Here is a 20,871-nt window from a genome sequence, read left to right as displayed (position 1 = left end):
GTTAGAAAGAATTAATGTTAATAAAAATTAGATATGGACATACAAACATCCATGGGTCCATAGCTCAGTGGTAGAGCATTTGACTGCAGATCAAGAGGTCACTGGTTCGAACCCGGTTGGGCCCTTTTTCACTCTTTTTGTTAATATTCATACATGATAATAGGTTAATTAGCAAGCATAGTTCTACTGCATCTGTTATCTTTTATTAAGACTTAAAGATCAATTGTCTACATCTATATATTTATATTAAAACACAAGATATAGTCAGTTTTCTTAAGAGATTTTTAGATGAGAACAAGAATTTCTGCAGAATTGCTTAATATGGAAAGAGCTTGAGAAGTAAACAACCAAAAAAATATTCAGGTGCTGTGTTTTCTATGTCTTATCCATTGCTTGCTTAAATCTTGATGGCAATACCGAAAGAATTTAGAAGGCTGATTAATTGGATTTATCAGCCAAATTGATGATTTAGCTTCACAAGAGTGACAGAGTATATTTTATGTATGAATATGAGAGTTTATACTGGTGTAAATGTGGTTTTTGATTTGTCTAATTTTACTTCTACTTTGCATACTGTGCTGTTATGAACTTTGCTCATTTCCCAAACTTGAGTTTGATTGCAAAATTTACAAAACACTTTACATGAAAAATTGTTTACCTTTCATATATTGTGCAAATGATTAATTTCACCAAGTAGAGAAGAAAAGATAAAAGCCAAACGTGACAGAGCATAGAAATGAATAATACTCAAGTTTAGATGTTAAAAGAGTTTGATTTCTCATGAAGGCTCTGCAAGCAGGAGATTTTACAGTGAACTTGAAATACATATGAAATGTCAGTATAAGACACCTTCACAACAGAGGTGATCTTTGAAGAATTCATATGCAGAAATTGGTTTTGTACATCACATTTTATTTCAAAAGGAATTACAAGGCGCTCGGCAACTTCGACAAGTCATAGGAACTGTTTAAAACATCCATTCTTGCTTCCCTGATTGTTCCAAAAAAGTCTGATGGATATGCACCCAAGTGAACCAATTGGACTCCTGAAATGCAAAATACATTCTTCTCAGCAAACATTAGAGAACATATTACAAGATTATAGCATACATTTGATTCTGTGTTTGAAGGAAACCTCGAACCACGCTTTCAGGCAAAGCTTTCCAAACGCAAAACCAAACATGCTATTAATGCATTACAATGACAAGTTTACCACACACCTTTGTACTCATAATGGCAGTGACAACACAACCTTGTCGTTCTTCACCTACAATGTTGACAAATATTAGGTAGAAGTAAAATGTACAAAGTTTTCTAATCGGATTATGGATGCCAGCTACAACTCCTAGCAAATAAGTTATTAAGTAAACACATTCTAAATTTAAGGATAGGGATAATACTAAACACTTGGTTATTTTGAGAAATGTAAAGGTGGGGGAAATGGAGAAAAAGGAAAAAAAAAATACAATGAAAAACTAAGGGAAACTTATACCATATAGTTCCCACTTGTCAAACTTCAATAGCCATGTATCCGAACCAATTTGCGAAGCTGACACATCATCCACCCAAATCTTCAATGGTTTTCCTTGGCTGTCACCGTACACCTTCCTCAAAATATTTAGATGGTCCTTGATATGATGCTCAGTACCAGAAGGATGGATAAAAATACCAGTTGGATGCTGCATATTAAATGAAAGAACAACTTAGAAACTTAAAAAGGCGAGATAAGTGATTTTCAGATGCATCCATGAAATAAAAAGGCACTCAGATTAATCTCCATTTCAAGTAGTTGAAATTGTTGAAAATATTACAAGAGAAGGAAAGTTCTCCAAAAGAAAAATTTAGAAAAAAATTTCTCAAAATAATCAGCAATCTTTTAAGTTTTAACACAAACAAAACACATGATAAGTCTGCAAAAGTAAAGGATGTCAAACATACAGCAACAGCCTTTAGTCCAGCAAGAAACAGCTCAGTGTCCTCAACTTCTGCACGCCTCCACTTTTCCAGTAACAAGTTGAAGTTCACTACTTCGTGTGCTGGATGCGCATTTTCAATGTCTTTTGTAAGATCTGAAACATCTCTAGGCGAAATGTTTGTGCCTAACTTGAAATGACCTATAGCTTGTATAATCCCGGCTGCACATCGCTCTGAGGCATGAAGAATCTTGGGGTTATTTTTAGCATTTGCAGCATACCACTGCAACAATTCTTCTTGGGCATTGCTTACCTATACAATGAACAGAAACAGATGCACTAAGAAAACAGTATCAATCTTGATTAATAAGGTAAAGCATGACGATAAAATGGATGGAACACCAACCATAACGCCATGGACTCCTGGAATGCTGAACAACTCAGCATCATTTCCAGAGTCACCACAAACAAGAGTATTAACAGGTTGTTTTCCTTCGCTCTCAAATTTTTTGAGCAGATAAGCAAGAGCTTGACCTTTACCAGCACCTTGTGGTAGTATATCCAAATCGATTCCTCCACTATATATTATTTTAACATCCAACTGGTAAAAAATGAGGTAACATTATGAAAACATATACAATATTAAATGAGTAAAGATGTAAAAGGAAATTCTGAATTGTACACACAAAGTACATACAAAATCATTTGACAATGAACAAGCTTCCACAGCACTGAAGAAGGCAGCAATTAACATAAAGGAGTTATGGCCTATGGCTTACCCCACGCCCTTTGAGAACCTTATTAAGGGCCTCTGTCACTTGTTCAGCCTTCTCTTTCTTGACATAAAAGCTAACTTTGTGCGGCCTTTGTTCTGTTTCTGCCTGCACTACCAATTATTCCAGATAAGAATCATACCATTCTAAGATGTTAACTCAAAAATAGTTACCACAGAATCAAATAAACCATCACATGCGGACGCCTGAACCGTATCACCTTTTAATCATTTACCTGACGACTAAGTTCAGGAAACTTGCTTGTTTCCTCTATGACTATGTCCTTGTCCCATTTCTGATTCAAAAACTGAACCCATCCATCATCCGGCACCATCGATTTACCATACGTTATCTCCGTCCCCACAGACATTATGGTTATATCTGGAGTTATCATGGGCTTCTCCTTCCTCAACTGTTTGTATAGCGTGGGAGACCTTCCGGTCGAGAAAACTAGCAGGGAATCATGGCGGTAATGCGCTTCCCAAAGCGCATTGAACCTTAAAATGGAAGTGTTCTCAGGGTCATGGTGATCAACCTGCAAAACAAATATACCATAAACAATTCAATTCACACACGCCCTCACACATACAAAAGGATTCTTAATGAGAAAAATCAGCAAGTAGATAAGTAGAAAACACACCATTGTGTGATCAAGATCCGAAACGATCATGAGCCGCGCAGAAGATTTTAGGCGATCCATGATATTCTTCTGCAAAACCAAAAAAAAAAAAAACCGTTATGTGATTCACATTTTGATTCAGTGCATTCATTACAAAACAGAAATGTGGAAATCAATCAAAGACCGAAGAATGATTAGATTAACTAATAAGCAAGTATATAACTACGTATATAAGCTACCTCTAACTCAAACATTTTAGGTGATTAAACATTGAAATTGAGAGAAACAATCAAATAAATAAAGAGAATCCATCTCGGTTAAGCTTAAAATTTGGAACTTTACCCATAATTCCAAATTAATCAAGTAAAACATTCATTTTTCCCCTCAAAAAACGAAAATTGAAAAAAAGATAAAGAAAAACGGAAAATCGGGGGAATTCGTACCTGTGAGTATGATAATAGATGGAGCTTGTGAAACGTGTGGTCTCTGTGTATGAATTTGAAGTGTTACAGAAGAAGAAGAAGAAGAAGAAGCAGAAGAAGAAGAAGAAGAAGAGAGAAAGAGAAGTGACAGATGAACATGAAAATGGGAACAATTGGATCCAATTTATTTGCCGCTTTTTCTCTCTGCATTTGGGTCCAATTTTTTTATTTATTTTTATTTTTTCTTTTTCAGAAATATCTAAAATTTGAATATAATATAATATATCTTACTAAATTGACAATCTTTGCTAATTATTGAATTATGTGATCATTGATAAATAACATTTCAAAGTTTACAATGAAGTATAAAAATTGTTTTTTGGAAAACAAATGATTTTTTTTTGTTAGAAACAATTCTATTTAAATATTTGAAACTACTAATATTAGTAATCTCATTTTACTAATTGATAAAGAATGCTTAATTTATATGCAAGTATTTCATAAAATAAAAAATACAAAACAAAAATATAAAAGTGCTTTTTTTAGGAAAAAAAGAGAAAAAAGAAAAAGTAGTAAAAACAAAAAAAATCATATTTTCTGATTTTATTTTATATGTGTACTTTTTTTATACAAAATTTTAAAAAATCACAAAAATAAAAATATAAAACAAAACAAACCAAACTCAGCCTAATTATATTTGATGTCTATTTTGTTGTATTTAATGATTTAGTGATTTTGTATTACTTGGACATAAAGAAAGTGATAGCAGCTTATTCTATAAAGAGATCTGAAGATAAAAGCATCTCACTCACACATGAGGTAGGCACAAAGATAATGAAATGAAGGGTCATGGTTCCACATGCATTCCCATTTGCCAAACACATTGGATTGGGTAATAGCATCTCAAACACACAAACACAAACCAACCAAAAAGCATAAATAATTCAAAGTAAGTTTAAGAAAATAGTTTAGACAGCATATTCTTCAGGAATATTATAACATGTTAGCAATCAATTAATCAATTTCCTTTTGTGATTTTCTATATAAGAGAGCCAAAAAAATGTGAATCTAAATCTGAAATTAAAGCTTGGCTTATGCACTATGGATGAGTTAATAATTAGAAAACAGTACTAATTACTTGTTTCATCCTATGTGTCTCACAAATAATAACCAAAACCCACTACAGATGTTAGAGTTTGGATTATAATATTCCACAGTTGAAGTGTGTAGACACCAGCATTTGTAGAGAGACTAATAAGTGTGTTAGAGAATGCATGAACAAAGCATGCTTTTCATCAAAGTAATGCATCTCAATAAGCTTACCAGAGATTCAACTATTAAAGTGTTTACTTTGTTGCTGATGAGGATACTGATGCAGCTTATTTAGCTGTCATAACTAAGAATGTAATGTCAATTCATGAGATAAAATAAGTACAAATAATCTGTCTCATTATATGGTATAGTATAGAGATTTGAATAATATAATCTCTAATCTTATAAGTATGGTCAAACTTTGTCAAAATTAACTAGCACTTTTGAAAATCAATTTTTAGAATTACAATTGCAACCACAAATTACTCTGATAATATTTGAAGTAAAAAATTACAATATAGCTGCATGTTGTTGCACAAATAGCAATAACCAAAGTTGGTTTTAGAAGTTTCAGTTCACATTTTCGGAAACTAATTAAACTTATTCTTTTAAATTCTGAAAATTAATCTAGAGTTTATTAAATTATTAAACTTCTAAGGGAATCGCTATTTGAACATGGCACAAGGTGCCCATTATCAACCTTATAAAAATGACAAAATAAGCAATCTACTTTGTTTTTCTTATTTTATCCCTATCATATTATATCATTCAAGCAATGTTTTATGGATGTTATCAATGGATTTACAACATTTTTGTCTTTGTTCCCACAAGGAATCAGTTTCATCAGTTAGTGGAATCCACACTATTCGGCTCACCAACAAAACTTGCCATTAATTTGCCATTATCACTCACCGATCATACCCACTATTACATATGTCATATGATATATGAATATATATGTACCAGCACACTACTCTAACACACTTTCCATTTTCCATCTTCCACTACTGAACCATGCTCAATTTCGCTTTCCTTTCAGCTCCCCAAAAACATGTCTTTTCCAGCTACATCTCTCGTCATACACCTTTGCACCCCACCGTTCAAAATCCAAACTTTCATTCAAAGTTTGAATCTTTAGCTTCTGGGGTTTGCAAAGCAAGTGAATTTCCATCTGGGTATGGCGGTTTGAGAGAAAAAGCTTCAAGAGGGAAACGGGTGTTGGCTGTGGTGTCATCAGAACCAGTGGTGAAAAGTGAGGGAAGTGGGAGGAGAAGAGAGGAAAGTGGTGAAGGGTTTGATGCAATTGTTATAGGGTCTGGGATTGGAGGGTTAGTTGCAGGGACCCAGTTAGCAGTGAAAGGTGCAAGAGTTTTGGTTTTGGAGAAGTATGTGATTCCTGGTGGAAGTTCTGGTTTTTATCAGAGAGATGGGTATACTTTTGATGTTGGTTCATCTGTCATGTTTGGTTTTAGTGATAAGGTCAGTTTTTTATTTATCTGTTCATCTGTTTATGTGTGTAGTGAATGTTTTATTGTTATATTGTGATTGATATTGTATATAACGAAATTTGAAAAATGTTTAACAAATATTAAATTAAAACATGAGAATGGTAGTAAAAAAATTAGGCTTCATGTTAACCCTGGGTTCTGATCAATTAGGCTTAGAATGATGCTTAGCTAATTTAATGAATGAAATGATACCTTAGCTTAATGGCTTAATGCCTGAACTGTAAAGTATTGTTTATGTTGAATGGTGCAATTTCAAGTATCATGAACACTGAACTTAAACTTGTGTAGGGTAATCTCAATTTGATTACACAAGCATTGGAAGCAGTTGGTTGCAAGATGCAGGTGATACCTGATCCGACAATGGTCCATTTTCATCTGCCAAATAATCTTTCTGTTCGCGTTCACAGAGAATATGAAAAGTTCATTCAAGAATTGACGAGTTACTTTCCCCACGAAAAGGAGGGTATCCTCAAATTCTTTGGTGAATGCTGGAAGGTTTGTCTTAATTGAGGTGACTGCAGCACCCCCTAAGGCATTTTTGCCTACACTTGTAATTCATCCTTTAAGAGCTTATATCGTATTGTGTTTGCTAGATTTTCAATGCGCTGAATTCGTTAGAGTTGAAGTCACTGGAGGAGCCACTCTATCTTTTTGGACAGTTTTTTCAGAAACCAGTTGAATGCTTGACCCTAGGTACTTTTCATTTTCTTTATTTATTCCAACATGAGAGGCTACAAACTCTAAAATATACAACATCAGTTCAAAGATAATTTAACATATGATTCGGTTTTTACATTTTCCCTTAGTTAATTATGATAGAGATTTGATATTGAAGATTTCATCCAATTTGAGCATTATGTCTTTAACAAAGCAATGGGTGTTATTGTGGAGTTTATGTTTGGTGTATTTTTTGTGTTTGTGCTGGTAGACTATATATTTTAAATAGTGAGTGTGTCATGCTAGATATTATTGTACTACTTCTGATAAAAGTTTTCCTTAATCATCTGCACCTTTTAAGCTCCCTCCAAATTTTGAGCATTCCATTAATATTTTGGTACGGTCTAGTGTCGACTTCTCTGATGTATTATAATATGGCAGCTTATTATTTGCCTCAGAATGCTGGGGACATAGCTAGGAAGTACATTAAAGATCCACAGTTGTTGTCTTACATAGATGTTGAGGTAGATGAAACAACTTACTTAATCTGAAGTTTAATCACTGCATTATTTTTCAACTCTGTTGGCCGTGATCAGTAATTTTACTTCATAAAAACTCTGTCATTGCAGTGTTTTTTAGTGAGCACAGTCAATGCTTTGCAGACCCCAATGATCAATGCAAGCATGGTAAATCTGTTGACCTATCTTGCTGCCTACTTGCAGTTTAAGCAATGTTCTTATCATAATTTCCAAAGTGTATTTCAAAGAAAGTTGTGAACAAAACAAAAAATTTAAATACAAAATTAACACTCTGCTATCTGCTATCAAGTATAGTGGCTGACTGCATGTTTTCATTTCTTGCTTTGGTGTTTGAATTTTTTTTTGGCCTCCAGGTTCTATGCGATAGGCACTTTGAGGGGATTAACTACCCCATTGGTGGTGTTGGTGGCATTGCAAAGTCCCTGGCGAAAGGTCTAGTCGATAAGGGCAGTGAGATACTATACAAGGCAAATGTCACTAATATCATACTTGATGAGAATGGCAAAGCTGTAAGACATTGGCATAATGAAAATGATGACAAAGGTTAACAATATGTATTCTGTTTAACAAGAATTATACTCCTTTATTTGCAGGTAGGAGTGAGGCTTTCAGATGGAAGAGAATTCTTTGCCAAAACCATAATATCCAATGCTACGAGATGGGACACATTTGGTTGGTCTCAGAATTATCTTAATAAGATAATTTTCATTAAATTTTGAATTATTTTGTATTCTCTCTTGCTCCCCTTTCATTAATGCTTACCCTTACATGCATAATGTTACACACTGTAGGAAAGTTATTAAAGGGAGAAGTGATTCCGAAAGAGGAAGAGAACTTCCAGAATGTTTATGTTAAAGCTCCTTCTTTTCTGTCAATTCACATGGGAGTTAAAGCCGAGGTTTTACCACCTGATACAGATTGCCACCATTTTGTGCTTGAGGTGATTAGAAGTTTCCTCAACTTGATATTTTCTTGGAGCCTTTGAATGAATTATCAACTTTGTGTTTCATTAATGTTTCGGCCACTTCTCTAGGACGATTGGACCAAATTGGAGACGTCTTATGGAAGTTTGTTTTTAAGTATACCAACTGTTCTTGATTCATCACTGGCTCCAGAAGGTCGTCACATCCTTCATATATTCACAGTTTCTTCAATGGAGGACTGGGAGGTATGCAATAGTGGTTAGAGTACCACTTATAGACAAAGTTGAAAACCTTTTCTTACGTGCTTCTATAATTTGGAAACAACCTAATTGTCTTTTATGCACCCATTTTATTCTCTTGCTAATTAGTGCATCCTTAAAATCTCAAAACACATACTATATCAGTGTTATTTTGTATTTAGGGAATTGGAAGAGAAGAATATGAGGCAAAGAAGCAGTTTGTAGCAGATGAAATCATATGCAGATTAGAGAAGAAATTGTTTCCAGGTCTTAAATCATCCATTGATTTTATGGAGGTATGAGTTATATATTTGACCTTTGAATTGCATAATAGTTGTGCTGCAACTTCATACATTGTAAGTAAACAATAAAAACAAGAAAACATTATCCGAATAGCCTTATTTCTATGCATGTGAGGGTAACAACACTATCATTAAGGGAGTGAAAAGTTTTGGAAACAGAAGCTAGTTGCGAACATAAGCAAGGGTGCTATAATGTATAAATGTTTGAATTATCTGTTTATATGGAGAAAACACTCTCTTAAAAATGCATATAACATTTCTTTTTTAGTATTTGATTCTGAGTTATGTAATATTATTATGTGTATGTTCTTTTTGAAATTGTAAGGCCCCATTGTAGGTAGGGACACCAAAGACACACCGGCGGTACCTAGCTCGTGTTGATGGAACTTATGGACCAATGCCTCGCAAAACTCCAAAGGGATTACTGGGAATGCCATTCAATACCACGGTAAGTTTTTACTTCCGAAGGTTAGTAATAGGTTCGATTCTAGAACAATCCATTATACTCGTAGAACGGAGTGATTAAAGTAAGTGATATGTTAATTAAACCTTCAGGGTGTAAATGGTCTTTACTGTGTGGGTGATAGCTGCTTCCCTGGACAAGGTGTTATTGCAGTTGCTTTCTCTGGAGTCATGTGTGCTCATCGAGTTGCTGCAGATATTGGTAAGCTAGAACTTCCCTTTGAAATTGAATATACAATGACTCAATGAGTTTCACATTTTCTATTATGCTTTTCTAATTACTACCAATAAAATTTATAGTTGCATCTTTGCTCATGTTAATTTTAGACTTTTAGTACACATAGTGAGAAAGAGAGAACAGAATCAGGATATAATTTACTGATTTCGATATTATGTGTTTTTTGGTGTGAAAGAAGAAAAATTAGGGAACAAAGGCCAACAGTAATATGCAGTCTACTTTTACATTGAAGTTAAGCTCTTGAAATGTAAGAAAATGTGAAGATAAGATACTGTGTCTTTGTTATATATATAAAGAAAAAGGGATAATATGAAACATTTTCATATATTCTAGACAGTTTTCTTTTTTAAATTTCGTTTTTTTTTTCTATTTGTTTTCCCATGAAATTTTAGAAAAGCATAAAACACTAGAAATAAAAATAGAAAATGGAAATAGACCATTGGAATGTGGCTTTTCTGTTGCTTGGATTTTTGTACCTTCATCTTGAATCTGTTTTTCAAGCAGGGTTGGAGAAGAAGTCACCAGTTATGGATACCATGCTGCTTAGGTTGCTTGGTTGGTTAAGAACACTTGCATGAGGCATAATATAGTTAACATCTTAGATTATCATAACTTCTGCATCAGCTCAATTTTCATTATAGGATTGCTTCACTGAAGAACAAGACAATAAAAAAGTGTATATTTGTTGTTGTATTATATTGGGGATGGCGGGATTTGCTGTGAAGTGTAAAATGTAAATGATCAATGTATGATTGATAAAGTCTTCTTCATAAAGGTTATATGAAGTGCTTTGTCAAGGTAGTTCAATGCTAATAAGAAAAAGGAAAACATAATGTTGGAAGAGCTTGCCTCTATAGTGGATTAACCCAACTTAACTAAGATCAATCAGATTTCAGTGTAATAATCAAATTTATGCGGATAATATTGTTAAAAAATTCCATTATTTGTTTTGAAAATTCTTGGACAGAGTGAATGAGACATATAATATGTAGTCCAATTGCAGTCACATACACAACATTGATATATATGATCATGAATGTTTTTGAAATAATATCAAATGTGTTTTAGGATCATATATATTTTTTCCTTTGATTTAAGGTAATGCAGGTCAATTATTGAGATACAAAATGAATAATGGAAAAGGAAGATGGGACCTAAGTGCTTTGTCCTATATATCCAAATATTCGGAGTAAATACCTATAGTAGTCCCTGAGATTCACGCAATTACTCATAGTAATCCCTAAGATTTCGAATTCCCTATTATAGTCCTCCAGATAGAGCTCCGAGCACTCAAACTAGTCCCTGGCCATATTTCAGGTGATGACTCATCACCGGAGCGCTGACTTGGCCTAGGATTGCCACGCTGGACTGCTGCCAACGGCTAGCTGAGCTGGCTAAGTTCCAATTTTTACCCAGATTGGTCCCTCGTAGTATAATTAACCCTAAATCCCCAAATTCTCATACACCTCCCCTCTTCGTCTTGTTCACCTCTTCTTCTTCCTCTTCCATACACTTGTTCCTGTTCATGCACTCTCATCCGGGGCTGCTACTGATGTCGATGATTGGTGGAGGTAGCACTGGAGGTGGAAGCTCTATTCGTTCCCCATCTAGCTGGAATCGGAGTAGAACGCAAACGAAGAGCAGAAGATCGGCGCCGCCAGAATGGTGCGGCTGTGGCTGTAGGCCAGTTCTCAGATGGTCTGGCACAGATTCGAATCCGAACAAACCGTTCTATGGCTGCCCCAATTATAATGTAGGTTAGAGTAATCACTTGTGTTGCTGTTATTCTCCTCCCCTGACTGTTCTTGTGTTGTTATGCCTCCCCTGACTGTTCTTGTGCTGTTCCTCTCTAAACTTTGATCCTTTATTGGTTGCAGACAAGTGGGAAGAGATGGTGCGGGCTTTTTGTGTGGGCAGATTCTGTGAATGAGGAACAAGTTGAAAAGTCAGAATCGTGTGGTGATGAAGTGAAGATCAACGTTGATTGGAGGCTTCGAAGGTTGGAGGAGGATGTCCAGATGCAAAAAGTGATGACCCAGTTGTTAGTGTTAGGTGTGTGTGTATTGACAGTGTTGTTGGTGATCCTGTATTGTAAATGATGAATGAATTGGTGGTTTTGGGTTCCTTGTTATCAACATTTGTAAAAATCTGCTTCTTGATGGAATGAAAAGTGTTATTAACTATGAAATTGTTGTTAATTTAAATTCCATTGTGTATGAAAAAAAATAAAGAAACTGCTTCTTGAATGGTAAAGCACATAGCATAGCATATTAACATAAATTCCATTGTCTATCAAGAAACAACAAAAGTTGACTGTAAAAGGCAGCCTAGAAACCATGTTGCTGCTATCAGTAGTTTCATCAAAAGCAAGGCCAAGGCATACCAAAAAGGCCTTTGCATCAAAGTTCACCATCTAGTCATTATACGATGAAAAATACTAATAACAAAACACAAAACAGAAACTCCTAAGTACATATATCTAGTATTCAATTCTTCTTTCTTGGGGGCCTAAATCCTGGCGTTGGGATGAACTGCAGCAAGTTGGCAAACTTTGAAGATGTTACTGAAGATGCACCCTGCAAGGGATTCAGTGTTGGTGCAGTTGGCTGATTAGAGGATCGTCTTCGTGGTGACAGCTTGGAAGGTCTTTTCGGTGCAGGATCCTATAGGAGAAATAAGTGGCATTAACTACAATTTATGCATGGAAATAACAACATACTCAAATGTAAAATTTTAGTTACTGATGGTTTCAGTGGCTAAGAGAAGGGGGGGTTGAATCTTAGCCCCCTTTTTCAATGCTAACACTTGCTGAACTTCAGAAGAGATTTTTCTGTTTTTGCTCGTCACTAGATACGAGCAACTCAGTTTTGTCTCGTCCCTTGCCACGAGACTTTTTGTTTTGTCTCGTCACTTGGCACGAGATAATTCTGGCTTTTGCTCCTGTGTTGTTGAAAACAGAAATGGAGTAGAAAGAGAAGAAGATTGTACCCAGATATATCCTGGTTCGGCTGCTAAGTGCAGTGCAGCCTACATCCAGTCTCCATCACAAACATGATGGAATTTCACTATAATCAATCAGATTACAACTTGTAAAGTGCTAACCCAACTTACAAGGGGATTCCCACAGAATCATGATACACAACATAGATGAACAAAGGAACTCTAAGACATCTATGGCTTTTTCTTTCAATTTTGCACTCTCTGCCTTTTTCCGCTCTATGGCTTTTTCATTACAAACCTCACTGTTTGCCTTTTACCATGAGACTCAAGACATGACAAAATTAAACAGAAAATTACAAAACAGAATACATTGAAGGAGAAGAGAAATCTGTTAGCTCAGGTAGCTCTGAGAACTCTGTGCCTTGCACTCTCAAATTTTCTCCTTGCTTCAAACAGTGGGTGTTCCCCCTTTTTAAAGAAAGAGGAAAGCCTCCACACTTGAAGCCAAAACCGAACCAACTTTCTTCCTCCTTCAACAAACACAGAACCGGTTCGGCCACTCAGAGAGAGAAGAGATAACCATGCATTAACCAACATGCAATTACCTCTAGTCCTTTCTTGATCATCAACCTTCATCAATCCGGGCTCTCCATACTTGGCTTCCTCTCCAAGATGGATTTCTGGCCCTTGATGCCTCATGATGATGATGACTTCATCTGCTTCAAACTCTGCCTCCAACCATCACTTCGCCACTCTAGCTACTCCCTGTGGTGGTTGGTCAGATTCGAAGACAAGCCATGCTTCAAGAATCTCCCTCTTGGCCGAATCTTCTTCTTCCATTTTGAGCATGAAAGGCTCAAGATAGCTTCACCAAATCTAACCACATTTGGTAAGCATCTTAGCCACAGCTCATCTTTCTTTTGGTATGTTTTCTTGCCATCATTAGCTTGATGGTCTTGATGCATGCAACTCTTTCCTTTTCTTCGTTGAAGAACACGGCATCCATTGTTTCCTGGACAAGGACCGAATAGAGAAGAAGAAAGAGATGAGAGAGAATGAAAAGAATCTGAATAAAAGCAAAGCAAAATGGTTAAGCAAATTAATTTGAATAGCTTGCTTTTACTCCCCTAACATAGAGTGGCGTGTTTGACATAATAGCCATCAATCACTTCAGCTGAAAATTTTTCTCTCTCATGTTCCCCATGCATTAATTAACAATGTAATAGATTTTGAGATCCATCACATGGTTAAAGCTTGTTTCCGTTGGAAGCACTAAGCTTTCATTTTTTTTTTGTTTCGGACCAAGGGTAGAAACATTCATCACTTGTAAAACTTGGGCTTTGTAGTGTTGAGATTAAAGCTGGCCCAATTGATAAGCATTTGCTTTCCTGATACAATTGTGTAGCGGATCAAGCATAGGAAGCAAATAAGAAAGCATTTGTTTTGGGCTTGCAACATTAATATTTATTCTGGCCCATTCATATAAAATTTCAGCCTCATGCAACAAGGCTAATTGTTGGGCTTAAATCAGAAACTTATTCCTCGGCCCATCATGAAACCTGCAACAAAATTATTAATCAAAATATGTTAAATAAAAATCAGATTAATAATTTTGTAATTATTTATTTTAATAATGTTTAGTCATCACAAGTATTATTTTAGAGTTTTCCAAACTCATCAATCTCCCCCTTGATGACAAACATTATTAAAATTGAAATGGAAAGAAATTAAAAAATTGAGTAAGTAATACTCCCTTTGATTTGAATTTCTCCCCCTTTCAAAATGTCACATGGCTCCCCCTTAATATATGCTATTTTACCAAGGGAAGCATAAACCTGTAACATTTAAATCAAGCTTCAAGTAACAATGTTATTTAGCAAATTTTATAATGCTAAATTGCTTGATTTATGAGCAGTTTTAATTGATAATCAAAACTCATTTGATATCATAAACTGATTTACTGCTCAACCATTTTATACAACAAAGAATATCCAAATATTTTTCAAACATTTTCTTATTTAGGATATCAGAGCAAATCAACATGATGAAAAATATTTGAATACCAAAGCAAGGCAGTTTTGATATGTTACACAATTAAAGGAACTGCCAAAAATAAATTTTCAATCCAACAAATTTATCAATGATGAATCAACAGTCATGGCATCAAAATAAATCAAACATCATTATAAACCACATGCCAAAATAGACTAATCATGATAAACAACAACATGCAGTTCAAACAGCAATGTCCATGTTAAAACCAAAACAGTAACAACATGCATTCTTTGAACAAGGGTAATCATGAATTTTCAAAACTGAAAATTTCAACCCCTGTTTTTCCAGCCCCCTGTTTCGTTCCAATTTCAATTTTGGAACCTAAATTTCCTCCCCCTTTTGTCATCAAAGGGGCACCTGCACAAAACATGATAAACATAGCAAAATAAAATAACAAAAGTGTATCACAGCATCCTAAAGATTATCCTAAAGCAGTGAGTATCAAGTCATGCTTATACAAAAAAAGATTGAGCCTAATGGAGCCAATATCAAACAGAATAAAGACAAGTGCTAATCATCAGACAAATGAAAGTCTTCTTCCTCAGCGCCTCCTTCACTATCATCTCCCAAGTCCTTGTTCAGGTGTTCCAGCATCAAATTAACCCGTTCCTTGCAGTTTTTCCAAGCTTTCTCATTTTCAAAAGCTTGCTTCCGGGCTTCTTTATGAGATCGGAACATCATGTCTGCCATGTTTGAGAATTCTCCCAAAATCTGTTGAATGGACCTTATTGTTTTGGAAGATTCTGGCCTTCCTTCATGCTCACTGTCCGATTTTCTCCCTTTGGTTTCTTTAGTCACTCCTCCACCACGGATTGTAGACACATCGTTTTCTACCTTCTCATTCAACAAATCAACTTTAAAGTACTCAAATATTCCAGTTAAGAACATACCATAAGGCAAATTAGCCTTTCTGGTGCTTTTAACAGAATCCCACATGTGTCTAATCATAATATAACCAAAAGATATAGGGGTAGAGGTAACCAAAGCAAATAGTATGAGACAGTCAGAAAATGTTACTCGGTTGTGTGAGCCGCTTTGGGGTGTCAGAATGTGAGTGATGATGCGGTGAAGCAAGGAATTGACCGGTCCAAGAGCTTTGTGAGTTGGAGTGGTTCCATGCAATCCGGAAAGGTTTGTGCAAATGTGCTGAAGAACAGTTTTGTGAGAAATGCCGACTTGTGTGTCCCATTTCTCCACCATGTAAGCTCGCGGTCCTTCATCCTTGAAGCCCAGGGCCGCTCCAATTGTCTCAGCATCAAGGGCTATTTGAACCCTTTTGACATAGGAATGAAGGGTGCCATCAATGATTCGCATGTTAGCATAGAATTTTCGAACAAGACCTGGGTACACCGGCTTTTTGATAAGGAGCAGAGGCTTCCAGTTGAGAAGATCAAACAGAGAGGGAATGTTGGTGCTCTTGAGATTGTCGAGATTAACAAGGTATGTAGTGCACAAATGACGTTTCTCCACAACTTCTTTGTGAAACTCATAAGAGGTGCATGAGTTAAATCTGCTTGGATCAAAATGAGAGTGAGACTTGACATACTTGTCTCGGAAGTCCATGGATTCCAAGTTCTGAGGTTCGGTTGTGTCATTTAGTGCAAACCCTTGATTTTTCTTTGAGCCTTTTCCGGGGGTAGTCTTCTTCGGTGATGATGGAGGAGGTGAGGGAGTAGGAGAAGTGTGAGATTCTTGCTCGTCTTCTTCAACTGCGGGTTGTTTGTTCTTTCCTCGGCCTGAGCTCTTGTGAGCGATCACCTTCTTTCTCATGGTGGTTGTTTGTTTGGATGGTGGTGAAGGAGAAGATGATGAGGTTGAATGAATGTGGATATGAGTGTGGGTTTGAGGCGTCGAAGGTTTTTGAGAAAGAAGAATTCTCTCACTCTTTCTTGGCGCGGTTTTCTTTTTCATAGTAATGGAGGAATGAGAATATGAAAGGGTGTGGTTGATAACCGAGTGGAGTGGGAGAGAAGCAAGGTGGGTGACGCATTTAATGTGGCGTGGAGAGAGAGAGAGATGGAAATAATGATCATTAGTGGGCGGTTAATGACCATTATGGGCGGTTATTGCCCAAAAAGATGATTTCCTTTTTAACTTTTGAAATCTAAAACTGAAAAGTGGTTGCCTTAAATCAAGGGATTAGATGGAGAGTAGGATTTGATTTGACACTAACTACTTCAAGAAGATATGGTGACACAAAGAGGAAGATTCTTATTTGTATGGAGAGGTAATTGACAAACTGTTATTGTGGGGTCATGGAAATTTGGTGGGGCCCATAAAATTTGAATTCTGCGTTGCCTCCCCCTTGACCACAGCTCTTCCATTGTGCCATTTATTTTTATCTCGTCCAAACCTACGAGCAAAACTGAACAGAGTCACATATTCACAAATTTTCAATAAAATTTAAATCAAGCATTCCCAAACTTTTTCTTAAGGTACAGAATCTGTCTTCACAGAGAGGTTTTGTAAAAATATCAGCAATTTGGTCTTTAGATTTTACAAATTGAATATCAATAGTACCCTTTTGCACATGTTCCCTAATGAAATGATATTTTATCTCAATGTGCTTAGTTCTTGAGTGCAGAACAGGATTTTTTGAAATGTTTATAGCACTCATATTATCACAAAATATGGGTATACTATTGATTTTTAATTTGTAATCTTCCAATTGTGTTTTTAACCAAATTAATTGTGAACAACAAGCAGATGCGGAAACATATTCGGCTTCGGCAGTGGATAGAGCCACTGTGGCTTGTTTCTTGCTTGACCACATGTTGAGTGAGCTTCCAAGGAAGCAACACATGCCTGAGGTGCTCCTCCTATCCACCCGATCTCCCGCATAATCTGCATCACAAAAACCTACTGCACAAAAATCATCAGATTTAGGATACCATAATCCATAATTGCAAGTTCCCTTAATGTATCTAATGATGCGTTTAACAGCCGTAAGGTGGGATTCTTTTGGATGTGATTGAAACCTTGAGCATACACCCACACTTTGGACTATATCCGGTCTAGAGGAGGTAAGGTACATGAGTGAACCTATCATTCCTCTATACCTTGTTTCATCCACATCTTGGCCATCATCATCCTTTTCAAGTTTAGTATTGGGATGCATAGGAGTGCCCATTGATTTGGAATTTTCTAGGCCAAATTTTTTAATAAGTTCTTTTGCATATTTTCCTTGGTGAATAAAAGTACCACTAGGAGTTTGCTTAATTTGGAGGCCAAGAAAGAAAGTAAGCTCTCCCATTAAACTCATCTCAAACTCACTAGTCATGAGTTTTCCAAACTCTTCACACAAGGAGATATTGGCCGAACCAAATACAATGTCATCAACATAAACTTGAACAAGAAGGATATCATCATTAGATGTCTTAATGAATAAGGTAGTGTCGGTGGTTCCCCTTTGAAAATGATTTTCCAACAAAAAGGCACTAAGCCTCTCATACCAAGCTCTTGGAGCTTGTCTAAGACCATAAAGAGCCTTAGTTAATTTAAAAACATGATTTGGAAATTCTTTATGTTCAAAACCGGGGGGTTGAGCCACATACACTTCCCTATCAATAAAACCATTTAGGAAAGCACACTTAACATCCATTTGAAACATTTTGAAACCCTTATGGGCAGCATAGGCAAGGAGCAACCTAATTGCCTCCATTCTAGCTACCGGAGCAAAAGACTCATCAAAATCAATACCCTCTTCTTGATCGTAACCTTGGGCCACTAATCTAGCCTTGTTACGAACAACTTGTCCATCCTCACCAAGTTTATTCTTAAAAACCCACTTAGTACCCGTTACCTTCTTACCATCCGGATGAGGTACTAGTGTCCAAACCTTATTCTTGTCAAATTGTGCAAGCTCCTCTTGCATTGCTTTGACCCATGATGGATCCTCAAGAGCTTGTTTGACATTGTTGGGCTCTATTTGTGACAAGAGAGCAAGATTGCTAGGTTCGGTTTGCCTTTTGGTGGATGATCTTGTTGTTACTCCTTGAGAAGGATCACCAATGATGAAATCATGAGGATAACCCCTCATGGACTTCCATTCTCTGGGCTTTCGGACAGGTGTAGAGTTTTGATGAACTTCTGATGGTCTCACTGTTTCAGTTTCTCGTCTCTGCTCAGGAGACAAATTGGAACTTTCTCCTTCAATCTGACGAGACAAAATGGGACTGGCAGATTCTTCATTCTGGACAGATTTGGGGTTTTCTTTGCTTGTTCCAGCTCCTTCTCCATCTGAATCATTATCTATCACAGTACTGGGAATTAAGTTAGAATCACAAAAAGTAACATGTATGGATTCCTCTATTGTCCTATTTTCTTTGAGATAAACTCTATAAGCCTTGCTTGTGGTGGAATATCCAACAAACATTCCTTCATAGGATTTTGGATCAAACTTTCCACGATTTTCTTTATTATTAAGCACAAAGCATTTACATCCAAAAACATGAAAATACTTAAGATTTGGTGGGGTTCCTTTCCATAGCTCATAAGGAGTTTTCTTTAACCCTTTTCTAATGATTGTTCTATTCAAAATATAACATGCTGTGTTCACAGCTTCAGCCCACAAAAATTTAGGAATTTCATTCTCACATAGCATGGCCCTAGTCATTTCTTGAAGGCTTCGATTCCTTCTTTCAACCACCCCATTTTGTTGGGGTGTTCTAGGGCATGAGAAATTATGAGAAATCCCTAAGTCATCACAGAATTTTTCAAAATCTTGATTTTCAAATTCTCTTCCATGATCACTTCTCAAATGGGCAATTTTCAAATCCTTTTCATTTTGAATTTTCTTGCAAAGGGTGGAAAAAGCATAAAACGCATCATTCTTATGAGCAAGGAAAAGTACCCAACCGAATCTAGAGTAATCATCAACCACAACAAGACCATAATGTTTACCTCCCAAACTTTGAGTTCTAGTAGGACCAAAAAGATCAATATGTAACATTTCCAATGGCCTTTTGGTTGAGATTCCATCTTTTAATTTAAAAGAGGATTTTACTTGTTTGCCCAATTGGCAAGCATCACAAGTAAGGTCCTTATCAAACTTGATGTTTGGAATTCCTCTAACCAAATTCTTTTTGACTAGCTTAGAAATTTGGTACATGCTAGCATGTCCCAACTTTCTATGCCAAAGCCATTTTTCAGATTCAAGAGAGGTGAAGCATGTTACATTTTGTTCCTTTAAATCCTCAAGAGTTAATCCATACACATTATTGCATCTTTTAGCTTCAAATAAAACATCCCCAGTTTTCTCACAAACAACCAAGCAAACACACTTCTTAAAGATAACATCAAAACCTAAATCACACAATTGACTAACACTAAGTAAGTTATGTTTCAAACCATTTACAAGAAGCACATCATTTATACAAGAAGAAAAGTTTTTACCAACTTTCCCAACAGCCACTATTTTTCCTTTTGCATCATCACCAAAGGTAACAAGTCCTCCATCATATTCATCAAGCTTTATGAAGAAGGTTGTCTTCCCGGTCATATGCCTAGAGCATCCGCTATCCATGTACCACATATTTTCCTTTTTCTTGGATGCTAGGCAAACCTGATCTATCTCATTTGCCATAAGACAGTGCTGTGATTTGGTCTCAGACTCTTCATCATCATCATTTGAGTCATTTTCCAAATCTTCCCATGTGGCCATCAGTCCCTTCTTCTTTACCTTTTTCGGCTTCTCTTCCTTTTTCAACTTGGGACAATCAGATTTGAAATGACCCATTTCCTTGCAATTGAAACAGGTTACCTTGCTGAGATCTTTCTTTGTCCTCCTAGAGCTGCTGCCTTTGCTTTTGAGCTTTGCCATTTTCCTGAATTTTTTTGCAAACAACACAAACTCATTTTCAGAAGAGTTATCACTGGATTCATCATCCAGAGGGTTAGTCACAGAAGAAAATGCAATTCCTTTCTTTTTTGAATCTTTTTTCAAATAGGAGTTTTCAAAAGCTAGCAAGTTTCCTCTCAAATCATTAAGTGTCATAGAATCTAAGTTACTACTCTCAGAAATAATTAATGCTTTTGTTTCCCACTCTTTTGTGAGACATCTCAACACTCTTCTCACTAGCACAGATTCTGAATGTGTGATTCCAAGAGCATCTAAGCCAACAGTGATGATATTGAACCGTTCGAACAGTTCATCAATGGACTCTCCTTCCTTCATTGCAAACATTTCATA

At 36.1% G+C, this 20,871-nt stretch overlaps 2 protein-coding genes and 1 non-coding gene across 6 annotated transcripts in view; 2 read left to right on the top strand and 1 right to left on the bottom strand.

The window, feature by feature from the left end:
- The first annotated feature begins 53 nt into the window (after positions 1-53).
- TRNAC-GCA (transfer RNA cysteine (anticodon GCA)) lies at positions 54-125 on the top strand. Its single transcript has one exon. It is a non-coding gene; the product is annotated as a tRNA-Cys (tRNA).
- Positions 126-752: 627 nt separating this feature from the next.
- On the bottom strand, positions 753-4,472 carry LOC112757332 (sucrose-phosphatase 1). The gene is made up of 9 exons (XM_025805928.2): positions 3,748-4,472; positions 3,326-3,394; positions 2,921-3,220; positions 2,692-2,793; positions 2,319-2,513; positions 1,938-2,225; positions 1,492-1,678; positions 1,220-1,266; positions 753-1,045 (listed from the first exon to the last, which is right to left on the bottom strand). The coding sequence occupies exons 2-9, from the start codon at positions 3,383-3,385 to the stop codon at positions 968-970; spliced, it is 1,257 nt and encodes a 418-aa protein (XP_025661713.1). The 5' UTR covers positions 3,386-3,394; positions 3,748-4,472; the 3' UTR covers positions 753-967.
- Positions 4,473-5,365: 893 nt separating this feature from the next.
- The window catches only part of LOC112757314 (prolycopene isomerase, chloroplastic), a 39,309-nt gene continuing 23,803 nt past the window's right edge, over positions 5,366-20,871 (top strand). The window contains exons 1-13 of one of the 4 annotated variants that reach the window (XR_011874742.1): positions 5,366-6,297; positions 6,615-6,821; positions 6,920-7,019; positions 7,425-7,507; positions 7,613-7,669; positions 7,876-8,031; positions 8,116-8,194; positions 8,314-8,462; positions 8,556-8,690; positions 8,867-8,980; positions 9,312-9,434; positions 9,542-9,650; positions 10,191-10,527. Coding sequence is in view for 3 of the 4 variants with exons in the window: in XM_025805908.3 (XP_025661693.1) it covers positions 5,833-6,297; positions 6,615-6,821; positions 6,920-7,019; positions 7,425-7,507; positions 7,613-7,669; positions 7,876-8,031; positions 8,116-8,194; positions 8,314-8,462; positions 8,556-8,690; positions 8,867-8,980; positions 9,324-9,434; positions 9,542-9,650; positions 10,191-10,264 (1,839 nt within the window). In the remaining variant the exon portion in view is untranslated. Of the gene's footprint in view, positions 6,302-6,614; positions 6,822-6,919; positions 7,020-7,424; positions 7,508-7,612; positions 7,670-7,875; positions 8,032-8,115; positions 8,195-8,313; positions 8,463-8,555; positions 8,691-8,866; positions 8,981-9,311; positions 9,435-9,541; positions 9,651-10,190; positions 10,528-20,871 lie in introns of those variants that run through there. The other 3 variants (XM_025805908.3, XM_025805916.3, XM_072221992.1) reach the window with 3 other exon arrangements.

This window comes from Arachis hypogaea, chromosome 2, assembly GCF_003086295.3.
Source record: "Arachis hypogaea cultivar Tifrunner chromosome 2, arahy.Tifrunner.gnm2.J5K5, whole genome shotgun sequence".
In the NCBI taxonomy this organism is placed as follows: Eukaryota; Viridiplantae; Streptophyta; class Magnoliopsida; order Fabales; family Fabaceae; genus Arachis; species Arachis hypogaea.
The sequence above is the reverse complement of the archived record's forward strand: the minus strand, read 5'-3'. Positions and strand labels throughout refer to the sequence as shown.